Source organism: Gracilinanus agilis, chromosome 1 (assembly GCF_016433145.1).
Source record: "Gracilinanus agilis isolate LMUSP501 chromosome 1, AgileGrace, whole genome shotgun sequence".
Taxonomy (NCBI): Eukaryota; Metazoa; Chordata; class Mammalia; order Didelphimorphia; family Didelphidae; genus Gracilinanus; species Gracilinanus agilis.
This window is the reverse complement of record NC_058130.1, coordinates 784,048,088-784,074,432: the sequence shown is the minus strand read 5'-3', so window position 1 is coordinate 784,074,432 and position 26,345 is coordinate 784,048,088. Positions and strand designations below refer to the sequence as shown.

General features: G+C 45.6%; 1 protein-coding gene across 2 annotated transcripts in view; it reads right to left on the bottom strand.

Moving 5' to 3' along the window:
* The window catches only part of MAPK1 (mitogen-activated protein kinase 1), a 77,779-nt gene that overhangs the window by 9,377 nt on the left and 42,057 nt on the right, over nucleotides 1-26,345 (bottom strand). For both annotated transcript variants that reach the window (XM_044674716.1, XM_044674723.1), the window contains exons 2-5: nucleotides 14,678-14,860; nucleotides 10,129-10,318; nucleotides 2,710-2,826; nucleotides 172-286 (exon numbers count right to left, since the gene is read on the bottom strand). In XM_044674716.1, coding sequence (XP_044530651.1) covers nucleotides 172-286; nucleotides 2,710-2,826; nucleotides 10,129-10,318; nucleotides 14,678-14,860 — 605 coding nt within the window. The remainder of the gene's footprint in view (nucleotides 1-171; nucleotides 287-2,709; nucleotides 2,827-10,128; nucleotides 10,319-14,677; nucleotides 14,861-26,345) is intronic.

Genomic DNA, 26,345 nt, shown 5'->3' with positions numbered 1-26,345 from the left:
TTTCACAGAGAATTTGAAAGCTAGCAACAACCAGGAAAAAGTGAAAAACAGTTACGATTCCTAGCTAGAATACAGAATCTGCTGCCTCACTGAAGGGAAGGGCTTTGCCTAAAAAGAGATGGGGCAAAGCTTTGAAATGGAGACAACATGGCCCCACTTGCCAAATCTTACCAAGAATGTGGTTCAGCTGATCAAGGTAGTGCTTTCCAGGGAAAATGGGCCTGTTGGAGAGCATCTCAGCCAGAATACAGCCCACGGACCAGATGTCAATGGACTTGGTGTAACCCTGGAGAGTAAAGGAGAGGACGGGAAAGTTAGCCACATGGAGATCATGGCTGGCTGGCATCCTCCAGGGCACAGCGGCTCAACCTCCCTTGGTGAACTTGGAATTGAGAAAAACGATGACAACTTTATTCTCACTCATCTCTGCATGAAGTCTGGCATTTCCTCAGATTGTTTACAAACCTGCTTATGAGAAGGGGTCCCGAGGCTTCGTCAGATGGACCCAAGAAGGGGGAAGAAGCCCTACTCCAAACACTCTGGCTCCCCATCAAACTGAGGCTTACCTAGACAGGGAAAGTGACAGCCAAGGTTCTAAAGAACTTATCAGACCAAGCTAGAATTCGAATCTGGGTCTTCTGCTCACAAGCCTCCATCACAGAGATTGACTCAAGATAATCTGAGAGTTTACCCTCCTCATGCCTTCTAAATTCAAGACAATTTAATTTGACAAACACTTCTTATGTGCCTAGTACGTGCAAAGTAAAGAGAAGTCTAACAGCTGTGAGTTGGGGAGGGAGGGAGGTGCAGCAGAGGAGGGATCCAGGCAAGGCCCATGAGAAGTATTTGAGGAAGGAGAGAATATTTTAAAACTGTGGGCATCAGGAAAGGCTTCACAGGAAGACAAGGACTGTTGAAGTAAACTAGCAAAGATTCCTTCCAGGCCAGGGGGCTGCTTGTGCAAATGCATGGAGGAGGGAAGAAGGTGGTCAGTTTGGAAAGGAGCTGGTTGGCTGTTTCTAGTGGCTGCCAAGCAGAGGGCACAGCTCGATGGGGAGGCGCCTTCGGGCTCACACTAGGGAGTCTGTGTTTTATCATGGGAGTGATAGAGAGCTACTTAAAGGAAGAGCACTGGAAACCAAGAAGATATTCTCATGTGAATAAAGGCCCGAACCAGAGAGGGTCTGCATCTTCTCAAAAGTCACAGCATCCCCACTAGAACCGAGCCAGTTCTCTGCCCACCAAAGACTCTCTAACATTCTTTGGCAGAGTTCTTGGCTCTATTTTGTCTCACTGAACTGGAATTTTAAGTGAGAGGCAGAAGTGAAAGATGCTAACAGACAATTTCAAATATTAAAAAAATGTAAAAGCGTCTGCACACACAAAGTGAATGCAGTTAGCATAAGGAGAGGCTGTCAACCAATGTTTAATGTCTCTGAGAAAGATACACAGAGAAGTGATCCACAGAGAAAAATGACCCCAAAGGGGAGGTGGTCAAAGGTGGTGAACAGAGTATCCAAAGAAGAAAGGCTGACTTCAGAGTGCTCCAGATCATTAATAAGAGCCACGTTCATTACACCACTGGGAAGAGTCTAACCTAAGGCCCCAAGATCAGTAAAGAGAACAAGAGGTGAGAGAGGTAGCTATCGGGGGCTTTCTGGAAGATTGGACTATTTGTAGCAGCACTTTCCAAAACACTGGAAACAATGTAGTAGGGAATCACGGAAAACCGGAAAGAACATAGGAGGGGAATACTCTCAGAATTGGCAAATAGGAACAATTCAGAGAACTTTGGGGAGATCCTTATGAGCAGAACCAAAGGGGAGTAGGCTTAGATCAGGAATTCTGAACGCAGGGCTGGCCATCTTCATTTTGAAACATTTTCACTTGCATCATGTGTTGTTAATCAATCGACTCTTGTTGAATGCCTACTATGCGCCAGGTAGTGTGCTAGTCCCTCCTGCCATTAGGATGTAAGCTCCTTGAGGGCCTGGGCTATCTTTCTGCCTGGATTTGTATTCCCAGCACTTAGTATGGGAGGTGCTTAATAACTGCTCCTTATCTTGGCTTCCCTAACAATACACATTACCTATAAGTAATATTAAGTAACTTTGGCAACTGCCGCCTCAGACTTGGGGTGTGGAAAGGAAATCTCCAGGAGAGGAGTTCCCTAAGCCCTAATTCTCCCTTCTTCTACAGTCCTAAGATGTCAGTCAAATACAGCCCATGGAGCATCTCAGCCCAAAGTCAATGGGAATCAGTGATGAACAGAAGGAGAGACAATGGCTTAGAAGGGGAAAGAGCCCAGCCTGCCACATGGCTCAGTCACTGAAGGTTATGGAAAGAAAGGGAGAAGGGGGAGTTATACTACTCTGTGAACCTAAATTTGTTGGTTCTGATTTGTCCTCACAAATGTCCTCCTTGATTGGCTCATAACCCTGGGTTCTTGGAGACTCCATCAATGAAATATAAGCTGTGGGCCGTCCAATAAAGACAGAAGCAATTCTGGGGGTTGAGGGGTGGTGGGGGTTATCCATTGTCCAAGGATGGGCCTAACCATAGAGTTAAGTTTTGTGGCCACTGCAGCTCATGAAAATGACTACGACGTGGGGAGGCTTGTGATAATCAGGAGGAGGACCCATACTGATGAAACGGGGCATCTTTTCAATTTTCCCTGTATAACAGTGGGATGCTCAACTGTGAACTGACCTTGGAATTCAGCATGATTTCAGGTGCTCGGTACCAGCGTGTGGCCACATATTCTGTCAGGAAGCCTGTGTGGTCATGGTCTGGATCTGCAACACGTGCCAGGCCAAAGTCACAGATCTGAGGGATAAAAAATGAAATTTCTGTGGTCAATCCGAAATATAAAATAGCCAGCTAATGGTTATGTTGATCCCCTCTGACCAGACTGAGATTACATCTGGAAGCCAGTTAAACGTCACTCAATGGTCGGTTTCCAAGCCTTGGAGAATCACAACAAATGCTATCAAACTTTCTTTGAACAGAACCCAGTGGAGTGGCAGTGTCCTTCGATGAAAGGAAAAGTTCAGATTTAGTGAGATTTTTAGAACATTCGAACTGGATGCAGTCACTACCTTTGGGAATCTTCACAATTCTGCTGGAAAATTAAATGAAAATCAGTACTAAAACTGAGAAAGGAGAAACCATAAGACACAAAAAAGAAATGAAGAATATCATTCGAGTCCACCTCACCTAACTATATGTTAATTAAGTAAATGCATGAATATTTTCAAAAGTACAAAATAGCAAAATGAATAGAGATTAAATGATTCTAAAAAACCAATCTCAGAAAAAGAAATCAAGCAAGACACAAATTTGTTCCCAAAGGAAAAAAGAACCCTCGATTCCAAAGTAGATGTTATAAAATATTCAAAAACCAATTCAAAAATTACATAAACTGTGCAAAAGTAAGAAAGACTATACCAAAGCTCCTCTGATAATGCAAACATGGTCTTACCATCCTAAACAAGGAGAATCAAGACAGAAGGAAATACATCTACTGCACACTGGTGCTAAAAGTTAAAATAAAATACTAACAGAGAGGCTGCAACATATTGCAAAGGTCATGCCATATGACCAGGGTAGAGACTGTAGAGTTACATTAATATTAGGGAAATCCTAAACATAACCATACTGATAACAACAATCACAATTCTATCAGTAAAGGCAAACCCTCGTTTCTGTTACAGACAGTAGAAAAAATAGAAATAGAGGTACCTTTCCATAACATGCTAAATATTAGTAAATATCTAAAACTAAGCTGGCAGGAAGGTTGTCCATTATCCCCATTTCTACTGGATAGAGTGCTAGACATGGTGGTTATAGGAGTAAGACAAGAAAAAGAAATGCCATGGACACGTACGGGAAAGGAAACATAGTTCTATGGCTTTTTTCAAAAGGTTTACTTGGAGAACTTGAAAGAAGTCAACTAAAAATTAATTTAAGCACAACTTCAGCCAAGTTGCAAGATATAAAGTAAATGCCCATAAATCATCAGCGCATCTATTACCAATAAAAACCCAGCAAGAAGAATTTAAGGAAGCACATAAGCACATATATACAAGTACGGAACCCACTTTACATAGATACGAACAGACATAAATAAGCAGAAGACTATAAAGTGCTCATGGTTAAGTTGAACCAATATCATAAATTCGATTCTACTTATTCAACCCTATACCAAACTATCAAATGATTAAGTTATAGAATTAAAAATAAAACCAACAAAATTCATCTGGAGCAAAACAGAGCCACCACTAAGTCCATAACCCAAAGAGATCGGAATGATCTCCTATTGACAAAAGTACTTTTAGAAGCTCCTCCTTGTGGTGGCAAAGAATCAGAAGGTAAAGGAGTGGCCATCGATGCGAGAATGGCAGAACAAATGATGGCACAGGAATAGAACGGAATGGAATTGTGCTGTCACACTTCACAGATCCCCTAACACAAAGTAGTAGCTTAATGTTTTTTGATCCTCTGACCGACTGAAATGAAGAAAGAAAAGGTTTCAGAAAACCTTCGGAAGGCTTGTATGAACGAATGCAGGATTAAGTGGCCAGAGCAGAACAATTGAGAAGAACTCAGATCAGAGTAATGATAGACCATGATTTCAGAAGACTGAGAGTGAAGCATCCCTCCTGACTGAGACTATGCAGAATGAGACTCGTTTCTGAATGTGACTAATTCTGTTTTGCTTAACTATGCTTATAGGGGTTTTATTTTTTCCTTTTTTTGGAAAAGGAAAAAAGCAAATGTTCCATAATAAAAAAATTTTTAATTCAAAATAAGAGAAGAAAGAAAATTTAATAAAACTTATTTTATTTCTATGATCTGGAGAATAATTAAGCCATAATCCATTTTCTTTTTTAAAATTAAATTGTTTGAAAGAAAACCAGATGATTCTATAACTCTTCTGCAAAAGTTCATCAGGCTATTATATAATCTACAATAATTGTGATGACAAACCCAATTTTTAAAATATGGCCAATATTAAGAAAAGTTTAAAAGCTAAAAAAAGGAGGAAAAAACCCACCAGTCAATTCTAACGGTTGAAGTACATCTGTGTGTGTGTGTGTGTGTGTGTGTGTGTGTGTGTGTGTGTGTGTGTTTTTCTTAGACCAAAAGCAAATTCATTTAAATTGCAGTATTCATCAAAACACAAGCATAAGCGAGAGAAGCCTTGGCCACGGGCCTGCACAAATTCTCACCTCTCCACCCAGACTTATCAATGGCTCTCCCACATGATCTGTTCATAGTGAACACAACCACAGCTCCAGTGGCCAAATGTAGCTGGCACGCCCAAACAAATTCCCAGGAACACCTTCTGAAAATGAAAGAACAGTGTGGCGCCCAGCTCCACCCACAGGGGAAGGGTGGGGAAGAGGAAAAGCAAGGTGAGCTCATTCACCGGGAGACCGGAACTGGGTTCAACAACATGGAGGGAGGCACCAAGAGATGTTCCATTCGGCTCCACTAAACAGGCTGAAGGGCCCACAGTGGGTAAGAAGTGCTAGGAGATGGAGAGATGAAGACTATAATATAGCCTTTGGGAATGTCATAACAAAGATGGCAACAGAACGACGCAGGGGAAAATGTGAGAAGCGCCAAGGAGAGATGGCGAGTCTTGTTGTTCACATTTGAGGACAGCAGGAACTTCTCTTCTGGGAGGGAACAGAGCGAGCAGCGGCTCATCCAGGGCCGTGGGGAGGGGAAGAGTCCTCGTTCCCTATGAAATGCAACATGTAGGATTCCAAATCGCGACCTGGTGCAGAAAATGAGAGAATCCACGAGGATGGAGCTTCCTCATTTCGGAGAATCTTTGCAGCTGGAAGAGCCTTCAGGGGCACAGACTGAAAGCCACGGCCACGGACACAGACTGCATTTCAGCTTCGTCGCCATCCAAGCCCTCTCAGCATCTAAGCCTGATCTGCTCTTCTCTATCTATACCAGACCAGAGACGTGAACCTCAACACTGGGCCTTCCTGAATCCACTCCCAAGTCTAAGGGAAGTGAATGCCCTCATCACTGGAGCTCCTGCTTTGGAATGTAAAGCGGCTGAGGGGTGGCCAAGTGAGTGAACACTAGCCCACTCTACGTAATGACAGCATTTGTCTTTGTATCTCAAGTGTTTAGCACAGGGCCTTGCACACATTAGGTGCTCAGGAAATACTGGCTGGTTCTGTTAAGAGCCATGGTCAACAGCTACATCTCTGCACAACCCTTCTTGCCTTAAAATCATGGGATTTTAAGAACCCCCAGAGGTCATTACATCCAAGCCTCTCCTTTTACTTTCTTCTGACTTCAGGGATATGTGGTCTGGGTGGTAGAGGAAGACAGAAACTGAAATGGCCTTGTCTTCTCAGGCCTGGGGAAATGACTTCTGGATTTACCATGTTTAGAGAATCACAGAATCTTAACTGGAGTCTTCTTAGCGGTCCCCTAGCCTAACCTTTCCCTGCAGCATGGAAGCCCACTCTAGCACCAAACAAAAATGGCCTCCAGCCTCTGTGTAGACAGCTCCAAGGCTACAGGGCTCCTCATTTCCAATTCGCTACTACACAGAATCTTAGAGAAGAAAAGCTCCTCAGAAGTCATCTAGGAGAGCTATGCCGAGCAGTTACATCCTCCCCAGTCTTCCCAGGAAACTGTCCTTCAGGCCTCACTTAGAGTGGAGGGATAGAGTGCACACACAGCCCACTGCGCGACTCCTGGACAGCCATAACGGGAAGCTTGACCTTTTGTCGAGCCAAACTGGACAATCTACGCCTTTCACCTCCCAGCTTTGTGGCCAAGAATAAATCTAATTGATCTCCAAAACACCAATCTCTAAAAGGCTTAGAAAAAGCTTTACCACCACCCTATCCCTGCCTCTCAGGTTCTTTTCTCCAGATAATATTGAATAATCATGAAAAGTGGCAAATATCAAGGAGGGACCAGACTGGGTAGGGGCTGTAGGTAATAAGACTTATCAGTCTGAGTGAAATAATATCTCTTGCACTTGACCTAACTCTGACTTTTCTAGCCTTCTTGTTCAGGTTTTCTAGTTGTGCCAATTCCTCTGCTTGGCATTCAAGGCACTACACAATCTGATTCTCCCCCTCCCCATTTTCCTAGTCTCCATCTAATATCATTGTACCCACCCCTAGTGGGCCACTTGCCACTATCCCTCAATACACCCTGTGCTTTCTGGAGCACATCCACCCTGCCTGGAATCTCTTCCCTCTCTTGTTCTCCTGCTGAATTCCTCTCCCGCCTATAGAGCCCATCTCAAAGGCCACCTCCTGCTTGAGTCATTTCCAGATGTCCCTGGTCAGTAACAGCCGTGTGATTCACACAGAACTTGGTCAGAATGTGCTTATTATGGAAGACTGTGTATCATCCCTATCTGGGCTTGTGTCCTCGGAGCTCAGGGAAGAACTAAGATTTTTTCCAGCACTTGCTGGAGTGTCACACATGGCAGCAACGAATCTATAAAAGCCACTGTCCTGGGGACATAAAATAACGGCCTTTGCAGCACACCTGCTACTTGTTCCAGACCTCTGGCTTCTGTGCTTGGAACATTCCATGGGGAAAACCCTACCTGGACATCTGCCCCTCCAGCACCCTCCTATTGGCTGACCATGACCCGCCGCAGGAGGTTAACGAGCAGATGAGTCGATGAGCAATCAACTGACCTTGGAAAGTCCTTCCATGACGACAGACCGAGCCAGCCAAGAGGCAAATCATAATGCCTGAAAGAATGCCGGGGTGCTACCACACCATTCAAGAAAACCGTAGAAACCCCCTGCTCAGACAGCCATCACTGGCCTGTGGGATGCGTGACCTTGAAATCCAACTGGTCCAAAGCACACCGTACCGCCAGGGAACTGGAGCCCAGGATGGCTGAGCAGTAATTCTCAACTAAGGACAGCCAGGGCTCAACATCACCTGATGAGGCTGTACTATACGCTCAAACGATTCTAAACCATCTTAGAAATACTAAGAGTGGGGCACCTAGATAGGACAGTGAAAAGTGCCAGGCCTGGAGTTGGCAGGTCCTGGGTTCAAACTGACCACAGACACTTCTTAGCTGGGTGACCCTGAGCAAGTCACTTAACCCTGATTGCTCAGCCCTTGCTCTCTCTCATCTTCAAGCTGACACTAAGATAGAAGGATTTTTTTTTTTTTTAAAGAAATACTAAGCGCTTCCCAACATCCCATAAGCAGTAAAGCTTTGGTCTTTCCATCTCTTGTAAATGCTTAGGGAATCCATAGAAGTCTCAGGACTTTTCACTATCGAAGGCCTGATATGGAATAAACAAACACTGGGGTCAGGTATGTGCTTTCTGACATCAAACCTAAGTAGGCAGGAGGCACAAGGCTAATTCTGGCAGGGAAGAGGCTTCTGGTCCCCCAGTGTTGCCCACCATGGGTAATGGAGACATACTTTGTGCAGCTGGCTTCTTTGTTAGCATGTCAGCATTAAGAAGATGCTGTCAGCAATGGCAAGAGGCACAGGGAAAGTGGGTACAAGAGAGGAGCACTACAGGGAGAGCTAGAAAACCCAAGGACTATCACATGAGGGACTACAACAAACGGTGCCACTGCTGTGGGAGTGGGCCTGCCCCCGAGGGGAAGAGTGGGAAGCAACCCCCGAGGGGGTAACTCTGCAAAGATGTCTGCAAATGAGCAAGTTGGGCTGAGGCAACAGGACAGTAAGTACTGCCTGAAAATAAGGATCTATGAGACGGATGCACTGGCCACAAATGGGTTCAAAGGACCAAGTGGACATTGCCATTGCCCAAAGGAGAGAGATCAAATTCAGTTCCACAACGGCCGAGAAGCAATGACTGGCTGGGGCAACGGAAGCCTACCGAAGATCAAAGAACAGAATGTCACTTGAACCTTGAGAGAGAGAGGAAAACGGGAGCCAGAAGCCGCTAGGCAGAAACTCTCAGTTAAGAACTGGTCAAGGAAGAAACCTGGACACAAATGCAATTAACTTGCAAGGCTGAATGTCTTCAACAATATTCAACACGGACAACATCTGTATTAGCAGTAACCTACATCCATGGTACTAAGAACTTCCTGAAATCACATGGGCGTTATTTTCTTTGTGCTTTCTTTGGTTTATAGGAGTCTTCTTCCATTACATGACCAGGATCAAAATATATTTTGCAATGATCGCACAAGTATAACCTCGATCAAATTGCTCACCATCTCAGGAAGAGGGGTGGGGAGGGAGAGGAGAGAATTTGGAACTTAAAAGTTTAGAAAACGAACATCTAAATTATTATAGGCAAATGAGAAGTTACATAGACCTACCCAATCTCCACCATATTACTCTCCAAAAAATTATATAATATCCTCAAAAGAATTCTGTATAACCCACAAAAAGATGGTGAAATAATTTTTTGGCCCTAAAAAACCCTAAGGGTAGTGCGTATGTGTGTGACAAGACATACCGCTGCAATCACGCACACATCCTCATATAAGCTCCCATCATCCCTTACAGAGACGTGATATTGTACTTGCCTCACAGGTACCCCCAAGGCTACTATGGCTCAGAAGAGAAAGCTCTGGTCACTGACGTCTTTGGTGCCACCAATGGTTCAATGTCAGAAACGGCCATCCTTTTCCCAATGGAAACGCCACAAATGGAGATGTATCACCTGCACCCTCAGAACTTGAAGGCAGGTGTTGCTGCCATTCTGCTTACTGGTCTGGGAACTCCAGAGAGCAGGAACCACTGTGTCTCTCTATTAGTATGCCCCCAGCATTAGCCCAGGGCTCACTAAATACTTCCCTCCACCACCACCCCCAACTCATATTCCCAGCACATGCTTTGGTGTCACACTTTTGCTTAGACATCTGCATAGGGATGAATAAAATGAGACCCAATTCTGCTGAGGCGATGACTCCACATGGTAGGAGGATCTGGAGCCAGTAAAATGGGCAGTAACTCTCTGCCAAACGTTTTAATACCAAAAAAAGTTTGAGAGTCTTGAAAAGTCCCCCATAACTTTCCCCACCCCTCCAAAAAGCAGTCCAGGGCCCATGAAATGAAGTCTGGCCACGGCAAGACCCGAGGGGCCGGGGCGTGCAGGGGTGACGCCGCTGACTGACCTTGAGATCGCAGGTGGTGTTGAGCAGTAAGTTAGAAGGTTTGAGGTCGCGGTGCAGGACGTTGGCTGAATGGATGTATTTCAAACCTCTTAGGATCTGGTAAAGGAAATAACAGATGTGGTCATTGCTGAGGTGTTGCGTCTTTAAGAGCTTGTAAAGGTCCGTTTCCATGAGATCCTGTACGATGTATCTGCACCATGAGATTAAGGAAAAGAGCAACCTCGAGGACACGGTATCCCACGACAGCATCACGACGACCACGCCATTCATCTATGATAGGAAAAGGCCTAGGCTCCATCCTGCAGGAGCTCAGCTAGAAACGACACAGGCGCTTCCCTCAGGGAGTCCCCATTCTGTTGGTGGACCAATAAAAATAATCACTCAACACAGGGAGAGAGTAACGGGGGAAAGAAGGGCTCCAGACAAAGTGTGCTATGGGCATAAGAAAAGTGAGAGACCAAAAGCCAGAGAGTCCTCATCTCCCCTGGTAACTAGGTCTCCAGCACAGCAATTGGCAGCACATTAGAGAGGAAAAGAGAACACTTATAGTCTGCTTTTCAATAAAATAGGTTACTTTTACTCAAGAGAGTCAAAGCATGGTCAGCCTCAGTTTCCCCATTTATAAAATAGTATAGTATGATCCTGGTTCCTGGCTACTCCATGGAGATGCACGTGTAAGACATCTGAAAAAAGGTCTGGTAAAGGATTTTGTAAACTTTGAAGCTCTTTAACTCCTGGTGCCCATCTTTATCATCCTGTCTCCACCTCCCCTTAAAATGATATTTTTTGGTGGGGGAGAAGATGGGCAGGAAATCACCTCTAACCTGGTGAAGTCAGAAAAACTTCCCAGAATCTCTTTTTTTTTTTTGTCCCTTAAAGTATTTAATCATTGGTTCTTTGGCGGAAAGGGGGATGCACATCTTTTAAGTATGACTTTTAAGTTTGACCTGCATCATTAACATTTTTTCCATGTTCTTTTTTAAAAAGTCTAGACAAACAAAACAATAAATCAAGTCTTGCTTTGTTGTTTTTGCTGATTTCTGAGGCAGAAATGCTCACACTGAAAATTTAACAATCAACTTTCACTGGTCAGTATGAGTGGACATCGGCACATCCCTGCTGGCAAATCTTTCTGTAAAAAGAATATTACTGTGGCAATGAGGTGGAGAATAATCAAAAAGGACAAAGACAGGAAACTACATCATAATCTAGCAGAGTGGTTCTGAAGGACTGCCAAGGACGGTACAGTTGGAAATGGGAAAATGCATGTCAGAGATATTTCAGAGTCCCAATTTTCTGATTTGTAAATTGGAAAGAATATTTGGCCTAGTAACCTCACGAAATCTGAGAATCAAGAAAGACTTCTGATATATTCATTATACAAATATTTATAAGATATTTATTATCTACAGAGGACTATGGTAGCCATTTAGTTCTAGACTTAGTTCAACTAAAAAGATGATCTTGTTTTCAGGAAGACCAGTTAGTTGGAGAGTGGGCCAGAATCTCTTTAAAACAACTAAATATAATCTCCTTGGGGTGGGGTGGCAGAGCAGCCAAACCCGGTCCCTTGAAAGCCCCATTTGATCTGCTCCCCTGGGCCCCGGAGAGCAATGCCAGAGGAGAGACGACAACAGGAACGCTGCCACCTCCACACACTCCTGCTGCCACCAGCCAAAGAGAATCCTTTGGATTCTGTAATGTGCTGGAGACTCGTCTGACTTTATTTTCACAACTATCTCTCTTTCCTGTGAGGGAGATGTAGGATTTTGAACCCCCATATTCTCCTGAGGAGAAATCTGAGGCCCAGAGGGGTCATATATCTGCTAAGTGGGAGAGGCAGGATTTGAACACAAGTTTTTGTGATTCCAGGTCTGCCACTCAACACCAAGTGCAGGCAGCCCCAGGAGCAGGCGGCGGCTCAGGGCTACGACGTCATAATCAGAGCTATCTGGAAGCAGAACAGGCTGCTTTGGGCTGGCATCATGGGGCCTCCCCTCTGCCCCCAGTGCCCATGCCCATGGACATCCTCAGAAAAGACACAGAAGACCACTTGTCAGGCCTGCCCCAGGAGGGTCTTCATCATCTAGAAGGTGGCCCAGATGGTCTCTGTAGTCCCAGGCATTTGTGGGTCTCTGCTCCCCCTGGGCCTGGTTTCCTCTGAAATCTAGAGGGTGCAAGGGTAGGGGAGTGTTCAGGGAGCCTGCTCTTCCTTGTGACATTTTCACATAAATGAGGGTACTGTGAAAAGATTCTGATGCAAGCATTTACCTTCTGGAATAAGTCAACAACAACAATAGTGGACATTTCTATGACACTTATTACATTCCAGGCTCTGTGCTAAGCACTTTACAATTACTATTTCATTGGATCCTCACAATTACCCTGAGAGGATGCTACAATTATCATCCCCATTCTACAGATGAGGCAAAAAGGTAAAATGACTTGTATAGGTCATACTGCTAGTGACTGTCTGAGGCCAGATTTGAGCTCAGGGTTTGTGGACTTCAAGCCCAGTGCTCTGTCCACTGGGCCACCAAACTGCCCCCAAAACATATCGGACATTCATTAAGGAAGGCAGTTTATCAGTCTAAAAAGCAGCTGACTTCTTCCATCTTGCTAGACACTTCCTTTCCCCCAGTAGTAGTTAATAGTCTCAGACTTGGCCCCCCAGCAGAAAGGCATCCCAATTCATTTTGGAAACGCTGGGATGGCTTCCCTCCATGGGCCCCGTGAGTGAGAAAATGAACGATTTCTGGTCTGTGCTACAGGCTACCACAGCCCGGAGAACCTGGCCATTAGAGAAGGGAGCCAGCCTGTTCTTGGAGTCACAGAGGCTGGAAAGGAGCCGGTGTTCTGCCAGAAAATATTCAGTGGAGGGTGAGGAGGAGAACTCTCAAGTGAAGGAGGTGGTATCCATCTGCACTTGGGCTTTATGTGGGGAAAGGGGATAAGCATTTATTGATTATCTCCCAGCGCCGGGCACTGGGCTAATTAAGTGCTTTTTACAAAGAGAATCTCATTGGATCCTCACAACCGTGGAAGGCAGAGCTATTAATATTCCCATTTTACCAAGGAGGAAACCAAGGCAGACAGAGGTGAAGTGACTCATCCAGGGTCCTAAAGGTAGTAAGTGCCTGTGTCTGGATTTAGGGTTTCTTGACTCCAGGACCAAGTGCTCTCCCTCCACTTTAACACCAGCCTCTGTGGCAGCAGCTGGAGGGAACAAGAAAGGATTCAGACGGGAGTGATGTGTCACAACTGATCCATGAAAGCATCCTTGGCTTGGGGGACAGCCTGGGCAAAGGCGCAGGGCCTGGAAGGAGCCTGCTGCGCAGAGGAGCAGTCTAAAAGCCAATCTGGCTAGGCCACATTGCAGGGAGGAGAGAAACAGGCTGGCCAGGCAGGTTGGGCCTGCTCGTGAAGGGCCCGAATGACAAAGGAGCTGGGATTTGGTCGGGGAGGTGAGAGAGCCAGGGAAATTTTGGGGGGAAGGAAGTGACAGAGATAGGCCTAGGCTTTAGGGAAATCACTCTGGCAACCCTGAGGGAGGCTGCCTGGGATGGAAACTGAGATGGGAAGCCCACTAAGGAGTTCCTACAACAGCCTGGGGGAAGTGAGGCTAGCAGCGACACCCCAAACTAGATCATCACTTTTGTTTTATGTCAGTCCAATCTAAGAATTCCACCACTGGAGAGGATCCAACCTCCATCTTTTGTCTATCAGCAATATCCAGTCTGCAGAAGAGGAGGAAGAGGACGAGGGTCTCAGTTCCAACCCTGCACCTGACACTTATCTGTGTGACCCTAGGCAAGTCACCTCACCTTTATGTGGAGCCTCAGTTGCAAAATATCCATATCCTTTATTTTTTTTTTCTTAAACCCTTATCTTCCACCTTAGAATCAATACCGTGTATTGGCTCTAAGGTAGAAGAGTGGTAAGGGTAGGCAATGGGGGTCAAGTGACTTGCCCAGGGTCACAAAGCTGAGAAGTGGCTGAGGTCAGATTTGAACCCAGGACCTCCCGTCTCTAGGTCTGGCTCTCAATCCACTGAGCTACCCAGATGCCCCCACTTTATTTTTAATTAAAAAAAAAAAAAGTCCTTACCTTCTCTCTTAGAATCAATACCAAGTATTGGTTCCAAGGCAAAAAAGAGGTAATGGTTAGGCAATTTGCCCCGGGTCACCCAGCTGGGAAGTATCTGAGGCCAAATATAAATAAACCCAGGACCTCCTGGCTCTCTATGCACGGAGCCACCTCGCTGCCCTGAAATGCCCATATCCTTTAATCCAGAAACCCCAAGGAAATCAAGGACAGAAAGTGGGCTCTCCTTTTGTGGTAACGAAGGACTGGAAACTACGGGGAAGCACGTCTGTTGGTAGCAGTGAGGCAATTAATGGTGTATGAAGGTAACGTGACCTCACTGTTCTGGGAGGAATCAGCCCTGAGCAGTTCAGAGGAATGAGGAAGCCTTCCAGAAAAAGAAGGCTAAATTGAGAGGGGATTCTGAGCGGTCGGCCGAAGCTGCCTTCCTTGGGACAAAGGATACACATCTTTCATCTGCTCGATGGCTGGTGCCCGGATGATGTCGTTGATGCCAATGATGTTCTCATGGCGGAAGCGTAGCAAAATCTTGATTTCGCGCAGTGTCCGCTGGCAGTAGGTCTGGTGCTCAAAGGGGCTGATTTTCTTGATGGCCACACGGACCTTGTTGACGTTGTCATACGCAGAACTGAAAGAGAGAGAGAGGTGATGTGAGAAACCCATCCCGGGCCAGCATGACGCTCAGATCATGGATAAGCTGAGGAGAAAAAGCTCCCATCTGGGCGACATGGACAGTGCCCAACAGGGCCACCCCCAGGCATCCGTCATTCCCGAAGACGATCCACTCTAGGGCAAAAGGGCAGCACAGAATGGGAGCCTCTCCAGCCCAGGAATTATTACCTTTTGTGCTCTGTACAGGACTATCTAGGAACAGGGAAGCTCCTTGAGGGCCCTGATTGCTTTGCTTTTGTCCCAATCCTAAGTACCTGATATGGTCATTGACCCCCTAATGAGAGCTCATTAATCCATTCTCCATAAATGGTTCACTGGCCTTTCCTTGAAGCTCTCCAGAGCAATCCCTCAAACAAATGGGGGCAACTCTACCAGTCCACGTGTCCTCAAACACGGCCCTCTACTCCCCGAGGGCTCCTTCTACCAGCCATCCCTATACAGCAGGGGTTTCCAAACTTTTTTGGCCTCCCGTCCCCTTTCCAGAAAAAATATTACTTAGCTCCATGGAAATTAAATTTTTTTTTAATTTTAATAGCAATGAATAGGAAAGATAAATGCCCCTGTGGCCATCATCACTCCCCTAGATCACTGCAGCACCCACCAGGGGGCGATGGCACCCACTTTGCGAATCACTGCTGTACACAGTTCCCCAAGAAAGACGCCTAACCACACACACCAGCACCGTCCATTGGTCTCTATTTGAAATGCTTTAACCCCTCAGAATGCTGGAGCTGGAAGGTGCTCTCACAGTTTCTTGCTCTAATTTACTTTATGAGGGTACAAAACTGAAGACCAAAGAGGAAACGTCAGTGAGACACCAAGGATTTATTCAGCTCCTACTCCATGCCAGGCACTGAGAATGCCAACAGGTGGTCCTTGTCCTTTAGAAGTTATAATCTAATGAAGGAGACTATATGCAAACAAGCATGTACAAGACAAGTTCTGGGCAGGCTAAACAGGAGGTAAGCAACAGAGAGAACGAGAAGGCTTCCTGCTGAAGGGGAGATATGAGCTGGGACTTGAAGGAAGCCAGGGAAGCTGGGAGGCAGAGAGGAGGAAGAGGAAGAGCATTTCAGATGGGGAGGACAGAGAAATGCCTGGAGATGGAGGGTCTTATCTGAGAAATAAGAAGGCCAGTGTCACAGGACCAAAGAGTATTGGTGGGGTCTGAGGTATGAGAAGACTGGGGTGGGCAGGCACCAGCTGGAGGGGAGGGGCAGATTATAAAGGGTCATAAAAGCCATACAGAGGATTTTATATTGATCCTGGAGGTAACAGGGCCATTTGGGTTTATTGGACAGAAGGTGACATGGTGAGATTTGTGCTTGAGTAAGATGGATTTGAAAGATGACTGGGGGATTGCCTGGAGTGGGCAAAATACCCAGGGAATAAACAGCGAGGTTAGGATTAGAAGTCAGGCTTTCTGACTCCTAAACTGCTTGACTCGTGACTCTCTTCTATCTTGGATAGTTGTCTGGAACAAAAGCAGCTTTCTCCTAGTGGAAGATCTTTGCCAGGATGAGAGTTCAGTTTGTAGAAAACCATAACAGTATTGCTTTTCTTTAAAAAAATCTTTTTCTCCTACAGATATTCTCCTATAAGAATCCCATTAGTCATTTCTTAAATGGAATTGTGGGCAATCACCTAAAGAAGGTGGTACAAAGTGGCCAAAATGAAATGGAGTATGCCAATATTTCTTCTGCTGAAAAAGGCTGTAAAATACTTCTTTCAAAAAACAACTTCTTATTTATTTCTAACACAAGTCTGTGCGCTCACAAAGCTAACTCTACTGCCCAAAATCACAAGCAGCCAAAGTCAACCTAAAAACCAACATGGCCACCCACACAGGTATACCACAGGCCTGTCAGAATTCAGGAGGAAAGTGATTATACCTGGAAATATGACGCCAATACTGAATTACAGAATGTTTGAAAAGGAAGGGCCCCAGGAAATCATTCATTTTCAGATCCCCATCCCAAAGTAGTACCAAGATTTGTTAGGTTCACCTCTCCCAACATAACTAAAACAGGTCTGAGATTTTCAGATCCTTCCCCAAACCAGAAAGTGATCAACGTCCTTCTAACCCAGAACTAACCCAAAGGCACACGTCACTTGTGCTCTTGTTGAAAATGAGTTCTGAGGTCCAGGAAAGAAGGTTGCATTCTGAGAGTATCTGATTTTGTCAATTCAATTCAAGCATTTATTAAGAGGAAGGAGGAGAGAAATAACACATCCTCTCACTTGTCTAAGAGCTGATGGTCTGGTGGAAGAGAAAAGACATCGCTCTACACCTGAAAAATTGGGTGAATGAATATATCCAAATGACTAGAAGAGATCCAAACAATGACATGCTAGGAAACATTTCAAGGAGAGGCTACTTCCTGCTGGGGGAAGCATTAAGACCAATTTCATGGAGGAGCATGAAGACAGGTAGAGGAACAGAGAAAGAGGGAATTTCAAAACAGACATGATAGATACTCGTGAGCAAAGGCATGGAGATAAGATACAAAAGCACGTCAGTGAGTAATCCAGATTGGCTGGAAAGCAATGTGAAAAAAGAGATGCAAAAGCCAGATGGAAAGCCTTGAACATGAGCATTAGGAGTATAGACTTTATAGGCAATGGGGCGCCTGTGAAGATTTTAGCAAGAGAAGCTGAAGTGGACCACAGCTGTGCTTTAAGAAAGGTCCTATCTCCAAGTCCAGATTCCATTCTAAATTAAAGTAGCAAACTCAACTCCTTGCAAAGGCTGACAAGACGGTATAGCACCCTTTCATCAGTACTCACTATTATCTATTTTGATAGAATCTGAAAAATGCAAGGCTCTTTCCTGCTTCACTTGACAGGAAGAGATTGAGGTTAGGTCTCATAAATAGTCTTCTTGGGAATATACAGACAGATACATCTTTGTTTCCCTTTAATAATACAGTTGGTATAGGCTCAGAGCAGTAGCACTGGGGTAAAGGCAAGAGCACTTCTGAATCATTCACTGCACACTGTCATGGGGCTTTACAAAAAGATCATTCCAGATTAGCGTTCCCCTAGCAGAAGAGATTGACTCATTCCTCCCCACCCAAGTCCTGCATTTTAAAATGTATTTTACTGTTTTTAACTTTACTGGGCTTGTGGTGTTATCCAAGAGTTATTTTACTTTGTATTTCTGACTGATATCCAACCAATTTTCAAATAGATAGTAATAGTTTTTCTTCTTTATTAAAAATAATTAACAATTATATTTATTTAGAGTTTGAGAAATACTTTACATATAAATGCTGCATTTAAAAATCACAGTAGATTCCTGAAAAAGGCGATTCTGATAGAAAATGGGTACACCAGACATTGTTATACTCACTGCACAGAGGGGGACTGAGGAACAGAGAAATGACATCATTTGCCAGTCACCTAACCAGTAAAAGCGAGAGGAAGGATGCTGATCTTGATTTTCCTGACTCCACATGCATTGCTCCACCCACCACATCATGGCACCATCAGGGGTTAGATCTTGCTCTTATAAATTTGTATTAGATCAATTTTTTGGCCCTCCAAGAAAAAAAGCAAAACCAGAAAGGCACGTATGTACATTGTTGGTGAGCAGTGACTTCCAACCACAGCTACAATCTACATTAGAGTCATAGAAAGTCTACAGAAAAAGTCAGCTTTTCCTCCTAAGCCCTAGAAGAAGGGGATAAAGGAGGAGGAAGCAAATAGCCCCTTGTTCCCATAAGTCAATTCACAGAATCTCCGAATGAAGCAACTTCATAAAACATAAGAATCCAACCAGCACCTGACCAAGAACAAGCCCTTCTACGGTGGCTTCAAGAAGTCATATATCCTATTTGCCCCCAAAGTGAGCCCCATTCCATTTCTGGATGGCTCTGTTAGGAAGTTTTTTCCCACACACCAAGTCTAAATCCTGCTCTTGGCAGCATCCCTGCTCCTAATTCTGATCCCTCAGGCCAAGTAAAGCATGACTAACTCTTCTTCCATAGGCCAGTCCTCCAGACTGCTGCCACGGTTTCTTTTCTCCCCAAGTCATCTCTTTTTCAGGCTAAACAACTCTGCTGAGGTCATTCAGCCTATCCTTGCACAGAACCAAGTATAGAACTTTCCATGTATCTCCACTAAATCTCACCTAATTGGATCTGACCCATTGTCCTAACCTGTCAAAATCTTTTTATATCCTGACAGTCATCTCCCACACTGGCTTTGTCTCATCTACAAATCTGATCAGCAGCCAGCAGAACAATACATTTCCTTAACCACCACACTGTAAAAGCGAAAGGTTTTTTGTTTTTAAACTTGAACTCTTTAATTAATTAATTAATTTAGGGTATTTTCCCATGGTCACATGATTCATGTTCTTTCTCTCCCCTCCCCTCACCCCTCTCCCATAGCCAACAAGCAGTTCCACTGGGTTTTACATGTGTCATTGATCAAGATCTATTTCCATATTGTTAATATTTGCACTGGGGTGATCGTTTAGATTATACATCCCCAATCATATCCCCATTGAACCATGTGATCAAGCAGTTGTTTTTCTTCTGTGTTCCTACTTCCACAGTTAAAAGTGAATTTTGAAAAGTCTTAAGACCCCTATAATCAATGTGATGCTCAACCACGTTTCCAGGGCTCTGATGATAAAAATGCTACTCGTGTCCTGCCAGAGAAGGGATGGACATTGGATGCAAATCATGTGACATCAGCCTGGAAAGATTAGTTAAAAGCCAAGCTGAATGCCAAGGAAGGGGATTCGTATTTTATGCTAGAGGCAAGTGGCGGCCACTAAAGCTTCTCTCTTGTGTTCATGGATTAGCTATTTGCCAACTACGTGGACACTGCAGAAGGGAGATACTGGCAATGTGGAGGCCACGGAGGCTCTTAGAACAGCATGAGTAAGCCCTGTGGGACACCCAGTTAGTAGGTGTGGCCTGGGTGAAGATGCGGCAAAAAGAGATGGAGAAGGAGTTGTCAAAGAGTGCAAAGGAACCAGGAGGGGAACCAGGGCTGCCCCATAAACCTAGAGAGAAGAATCTGAAGAGGAAGAAGGTGACTGCTGGGGTCACAGGCTGCAGAGAGACATCAAGGAGGATGAGGGCTGAGAAAAAGCCATTGTTCTGAGTAGGGCAATAAAAGAAACTTTGGAGAGAACAATGCAATTGGAGGCGATCAGAAGCCAGCCTGCAGAGAGCTAAGAAGAGAAGGAGCCTTCTCAGAATTTAGCCACAGAGGAGAAGCTAATGGGGATGGAGGTGGAAGTGAATGCTGATGGGGGAGCTATGGGCATGATTGTAGACACAAGGGAAGTAGTCAGAAGGCAGGGAGAGGTTGAATATAAGTGAGGCAATGGAAAAGACAGAGGAGGCAATCTGCTGGGGAAGGGGATCTGGACTTCTTACCAGTTAGCTTCCCAACCCAACACTTTATCTGGGAAAAGGTTCAGAGGAAGGAATTGTTCATTGGGATGATGCTGGTCAGATGCCCACTTGGTCTCCAGGGCCTGGTCAAGAATCAGAGAAGGATCCTATTTGGATGCTCAAGTGATTGGGCCTATTTCATTCATTCTCAAGGCAGCAATACTAGAGCCTTGACAAGAAAAAAAATCACCTGGAAGTCAAGTCAGGATGGGGGTGGGAAGAGAACAGAGCAGAAGAGCAAGAGAAAGAACAGAAAAGTTAACCTTCTGCAGCCAGAACAGAACAATCTAAGCTTCCACAAGATTATCCCAACAACATCAAGTAAGGCCTGGGCCAAAAGAAGATTCACTTTCACCAGAGGGAGCAATCAGGCTGCCTTCACTCAGGAGGTGTCACCCAGCCTGTGACAAACAAGCCTGAGCCCCACTGGAAACAGCCACAGAAGCAGCCATGATATCAGCAGGAACAGCAACTCACACTCATTTCTTTAGCTGCAGTGTCAATGCTACTTGCCTAGTGATGACTGCAGCCAGTTACCAACATTAGGGGCAGCTAGGTGGCACCAGGCCTGGAGTCAGGAGACCAGACCCATCTTCCTGAGTTCAAATCCAGCCTCAGACACTTACTAGCTGCATGACCCTGGGCAAGTCATTTAGCCCTGTAAACCTCAGTTTCTTCACCCATAAAATGAGCCAGAGAAGGCAATGGCAAACCACTCCAATAACTTTACCAAGAAAACCCCAAATAGGGCCACGAAAAGTCAGATAAGACTGAAATGACCAAACAAGGATAAAAATGGCAATACTGCCTTCTCTCTCAAATTCCTTCAATATCAATACATTGGTCTCTGTCTAGAAAAAAAATGCTTCTGTTGACCTGTAACTTCTCCAAGAGCAAACATCATCCATCTCTCAGGGGCTTGTTCAAATCAGGCCATGAGACTAAAGGGAGAATATATTAAACTCAAACAATAGTCAGGCCAAGAATATAAGCTCATCAGCTAAGGTTCTCACCACTCACAAGAGACCACATAGAAAGGCAAGTAAGAAATATGATCTGTATTGATGGAAGGAGTGGCCCTGCCACGGAAATCTGGAGGTTCTTTCACTTCTGAATTATATTTGTAGAATCAGAGCTGGAAGTGAATTGCATTAGATTATAAACTCATTAGGGAGGAGGGCTGTATCTTCTTATGCTGGGCAAGAGTACTACTCTTGGGGTACAGAGACCTGGGTTTGAATCTTGGCTTCGACATTCACACAACTATGGCTGGTATTTTAAACTTCTATACATCTCAGTTTCTTTTTTCTGTCAAACTTGGAGAGTACTGGCTTCCTCAGCATGATTGTGCTCAGTTCACTCCCACTGGAGTCTCTGGCCTTGTTCCTTCACCAGGGGGGTAGCTATGCCTGAAGGCTCTGTTCATGATCAGTGATTCCCTTCCCACTTGTAATAATCTACCAGGAGGGGCCTCAGCTATGCTCCCCTTCTTTCATTCCTTGCTTGCCCACACTCCTCCTTCTCCTCCTCCCCAGCTACCTTGCCTCTGCACAGGGCCTCAAGTAAAGGCCTAGTTTAGATCAGATAATAAACGGGCAGCGGACCTGGCCAACAGGGTTTTGTGCTGCCGCTAAGCTCTATTCAGCACCAGAAGAATAGGAGCAAATGAGGTAGTTGGTATGAGTAATCCCAGGTGGGGGTCTGCAAAGGCATGGAAGGCCATAAGGGAGCAAAGGAAGCAAGAGAAGAGAATGTGGGGCAAGTGTGATGGCTGGGGGGACGGTAAGAGTCTGGGGCTCAGGGTGATGAAAAAGGGCAGCTTTAAGGATAGTCCTGCACCAAAAGAGGTGGAACGACTAAAAAAAATCAGGTAATGAAACTTCACAATTCCTGAACACTGGTGGGGGATGGCCAGATTCCGGGCACTGCCATTCCTGGGTGGATGGGTGATGGAGGAGAGGCCTAAGTATACTTCTAAGCCCAGAGCAGGCTGAGGAAATAGGAAATAAGAGTATCTGCAGTTTTCTGGTATAACAGCAGAAGCTACAGGGGGGCAGGCAGGTACTGAGCCAAGCACTGAAGTCACTGAGAAAGGAGGGCCAATGTCCTGTGGGGGTTATCATGAGTAAGAACTTCATAAATACCTGTTGAAAAAAGACATGATTGCTGATTGATGGGCCAGTGTGAAAGGGGGGATGGACTTATTCTACGTGGCTCCAGAGAGAAGTCAAAGCAATGGGTAGAAGTCCTGAGGAGGCAGATTTCAATTCAACTAAAGGGAAAGCCTTCTAATGACCAGCTGCCCCTAAGCAGAATGGGCTGGCTCCATGGGAAGGGCTGTCTGAGGCAGGATGTCTTCCTGACCCCAATACATCCATTATGCCCCCGGCTGTCCCTTATGAAGGTTAACTGGTCGGGCAGGTTCTACTCACTCCACAGGACACAAGAGAGGAGAGATGAGGAGAGGATTCTCTCTGGAGGAGGAATGGAATGGCTGATTTGTCTGGACCATTGAGAAGGAGAAGGAATGAAATATGGAAAGAGGCTAGACAGCCCAATTGGGGGGAGGGGAGGTTGGGGAGGGTAAGGCAATGGGAAAAGCCCTTAATCTGAAGTCCGTTGTGTCCTAGAGGTAGTAAAGAGGGCCCTCACTGGAGTTTACTAAGCGGAGGAGGGCCACTGACAAAGGAAGACCCCTGTGGCAGCTGTGTGAAGATGGGCAGGGAGGCCATGGGTGACTACAGAGCAGAGTGGCTTGAAAGGCCACTTCATAGGCAAACTGGGGGTGTGAAGGCTGACTGCCTCAAAGATTCAGCAGCTCTGAGGCCATGGCCTCAGTTTTCCCAGCTCTAAATGGGAATAACAGGGCTCTTGTGGGGAACTTGCTAAAAAATACAAATGACTAGGTAAAATGCTCTGGAAACAAGACAACCCGTTAAGGATTCCAGCTATTATCTATTGCACTTAAGTCCCAATACAATCTACGATCACCGTAACTCCCCCACCCCCAAAGTCTTAAGAATTATTCAAAATGAAAAAGACCCAACGTCATGATGGGAGTCGTGACTGAGTCTGCTCAATGCCAAGCCCTCCTGTAATCACGAGCAGCACGAGCAACCAAAAACTTCAAACTGCTATCGGTCACAACTGTTGGAGTGACAAAACAAAGAGCTGAAATCGAGGGAGGCCTCAAACCACTTGCACTTCCCAGGCCATAATAAGCCAATGTGCCGTTTGGCACATCGAGTTCTCCTGCTGCCACAATGGCCAGCGCAGCATTACACAAATGCTCCTGCTGAATGGGCAGACACTGACCTATAAAAGTGTCTGTGATGCGAAAACAGGTTTTGAACAATGACACATGTAAAACCCAGTGGAACTGCTTGTTGGATTGGGGGGGGAGGGGGGAGGAAAGGGGAGGGATCATGAATCATGTAACCATGGGAAATATTCTAAATAAAAAAGGGGGGGTGTCTGTGATAGGAATGACATGAAAAAAGCATGTGGGTAAGCGGTCTGAGTTACATAGCACAGAGCAACAAAAAAGGCTGGTGATTCTTTTGAATCTGTAAGGAAATGGCTCTGGTCACCAAATATTTTATCAGTTCTTTACCTTTTTTGATTTAAAAATTGTATTGGCTCTATTTGACACAAAATGTTTCTCCCACATTTAAAAAAGTCTTGGCTGTGTTGTTTTCATTTGTATAGAATTAAAAATATCTTCCAAGGCCCTTGTTGCCATTCCCTTTCCCTTGGTCCCCTCAGCTTCCTTTAAAAGGCTTTTTGGGGGCAAGGCCAGCCTTTCTTCGGCTACTATTTGTGGCCGTGGGGCTTAGCACAGTTCCTGGTATGCTTAATAGATGCTGCTGACTTGCTTTGATAATAAGCTCCGGAGGGAAGCAGGGATGCCCAATCTCACCACTACTATTTAATATTGTACAAGAATACTAGCAGTAGCAATTAGAAAAGAAAAAGAAATAGAAGGGATTAAAGTAGCCAATGAGGAGACTAAACCATCATGTTTTGCAGATGGCATGATGGTATACCGAGAGAATCCGAGAAATTCAACTAAAAAGCTGGCAGAAATAATTAATAACTTTAGCAAAGTTGCAGGAAACAAAACAGCCCCACACAAATCATCGACATTCCTTTATGTTTCCATCAAAACCCAGCAGCAAGAGTTAGAAAGTGACTTGCTTTGGTATAACTGATACACATTTCCCCCTCTATCGTCTTTAAGAAATATTTCTCTCCTCTCAACAGGGCAGACAGGTCCTCTGATCCTTTCTTCATTCCAGGCGCCATGATGCCTTCCTCTTCACAACCCAAGGTCTCAGTCATGCCTCAGCCCAGGCTCTGAAGCCTTTTACTCTCATGGGTAAACCGCCCAGAAAGAACAAAATCATTTCCAACAAAGTAAAGTCCTAGAGAACTGGGTCTTCTAAGGACACGTCCACTTGTTAGAAAAAAGCTGCCATTGTCCTGTGACCTCCGCCCCCCATGGACTCGCCCTACTGTCCCTAGCAGGGCTACAATCATCAGACATGCAGCCCGCTGGACTCAAACGACAGGAACAACACTCTGGTCTGAAACTCTGTACTATACAACTCGCCAACCTGGACTTGGGAAACATCTGCTCCATTCAAGGCCGTGTGCACGGGGCTAGGGCTAGAGAGGGGGAGAACAGATACAGATTCCTGAGTAATGGGGCAAAGACTCAGATATGCCATCGACCCCCATCTGGACAAAGGGGGTGGCTTTAGGTTTTGCCAAGGCTCTGCCCTCCCAACTCAGTGAGGTCAAGACTAGCTACGGGGAGAAAGTCAGAAATGTCCATTACTGAAAATATGATGGCTTTGGAAAGCCATTCCAGATATGAGGAATACAGTAAGGGAAGGCAAGGAAAAGACAAAAATGGGGCCTGAAAAGTATCCACTGGGATGGGAAGAGGAAGAAGCAAGGAGGCTGTAGAGAGGCTGGAAGAGATCTGAGATTCCCCTGGTACGGGGAACTCCCAGGTGAGGAAAACATCCTTTACTTATACAGGTCAATGCCTCCTCTGCAACTGATAGCGCCACAAACCGTTTCTCCAACTTACAGTCCTGCAGAATTGCTTCAAGCAGTGACCTGCCCAGGATCACACAGTCCCTGGGTGATCAGGGAAAGATTTTGAGCCCAGGTCTTCCTGGCTGTGAGGCGAGCTCTCTATCCTGTCAGTCAGTCATGTTTCTTAAGCAGATACTAAGCGCCAGGCAGCCACTGCCAAGGGCTGGGGACACAAAGAAAGGGCAAAGACAGTACTTGCCCTCAAGAAGCTCCCAGGCTAACGGGAGACAACAGGCAAACAACTGTAGAAAACAGCTGTAGAAAAGCTAAATTAGAAAGAATCAAGAGAGATGCTCATGTTATAAGGGGCGCCAGGAAGGAAAGGATTCCAGGTGTGGGGCACCGCCAGCGCAAAAGCTTAGAGATGGAAAAACGGCATTTTGCACGAGGAATAGCCAGGAGACCAAGGTCACCGAGTCAGGGAAGAAGGAAAGAAGGAAAGGCAGGAAGAGGCCGAGTCAGGAAGGCCAGATTCCAAGTGTCCCTCGCTCTTCTCCCTGAGGACTCCTCTTATCCCAGGGACCAGTAACAGTTATTGCTCAGCCCCCAGGGAGCCCCCAGTCTAGCGACCCTCCCACTCCACCCACTCTTCCGGGGACCTCAGGGCCCTCGAGACCTTTGCCAGCCTTCTCCTGTGTCCTCGCACATAGGGTCCCAGGAGTTCTTTCAGAGGCCACTCTCCCTGGGCAGCTAGAAGCACATGGCCAGACCCTGGTCAGGACACCTGATTCTTTCTCTTGCTATGAGACTGACAATGCCTTCTTGCCACAGAGGACCAAGATAAGGGCTCCCTGAAAGCCTGTGACTAAGCCTCTGGGCAAGAGGTCAAACACGAGGTTCAAATTCAGATCTAGAACAGCTCCATCCTGGGAGAGCAGAAAACCACTGATTATCCCAATCAGCATGATGTGCCCACATGCC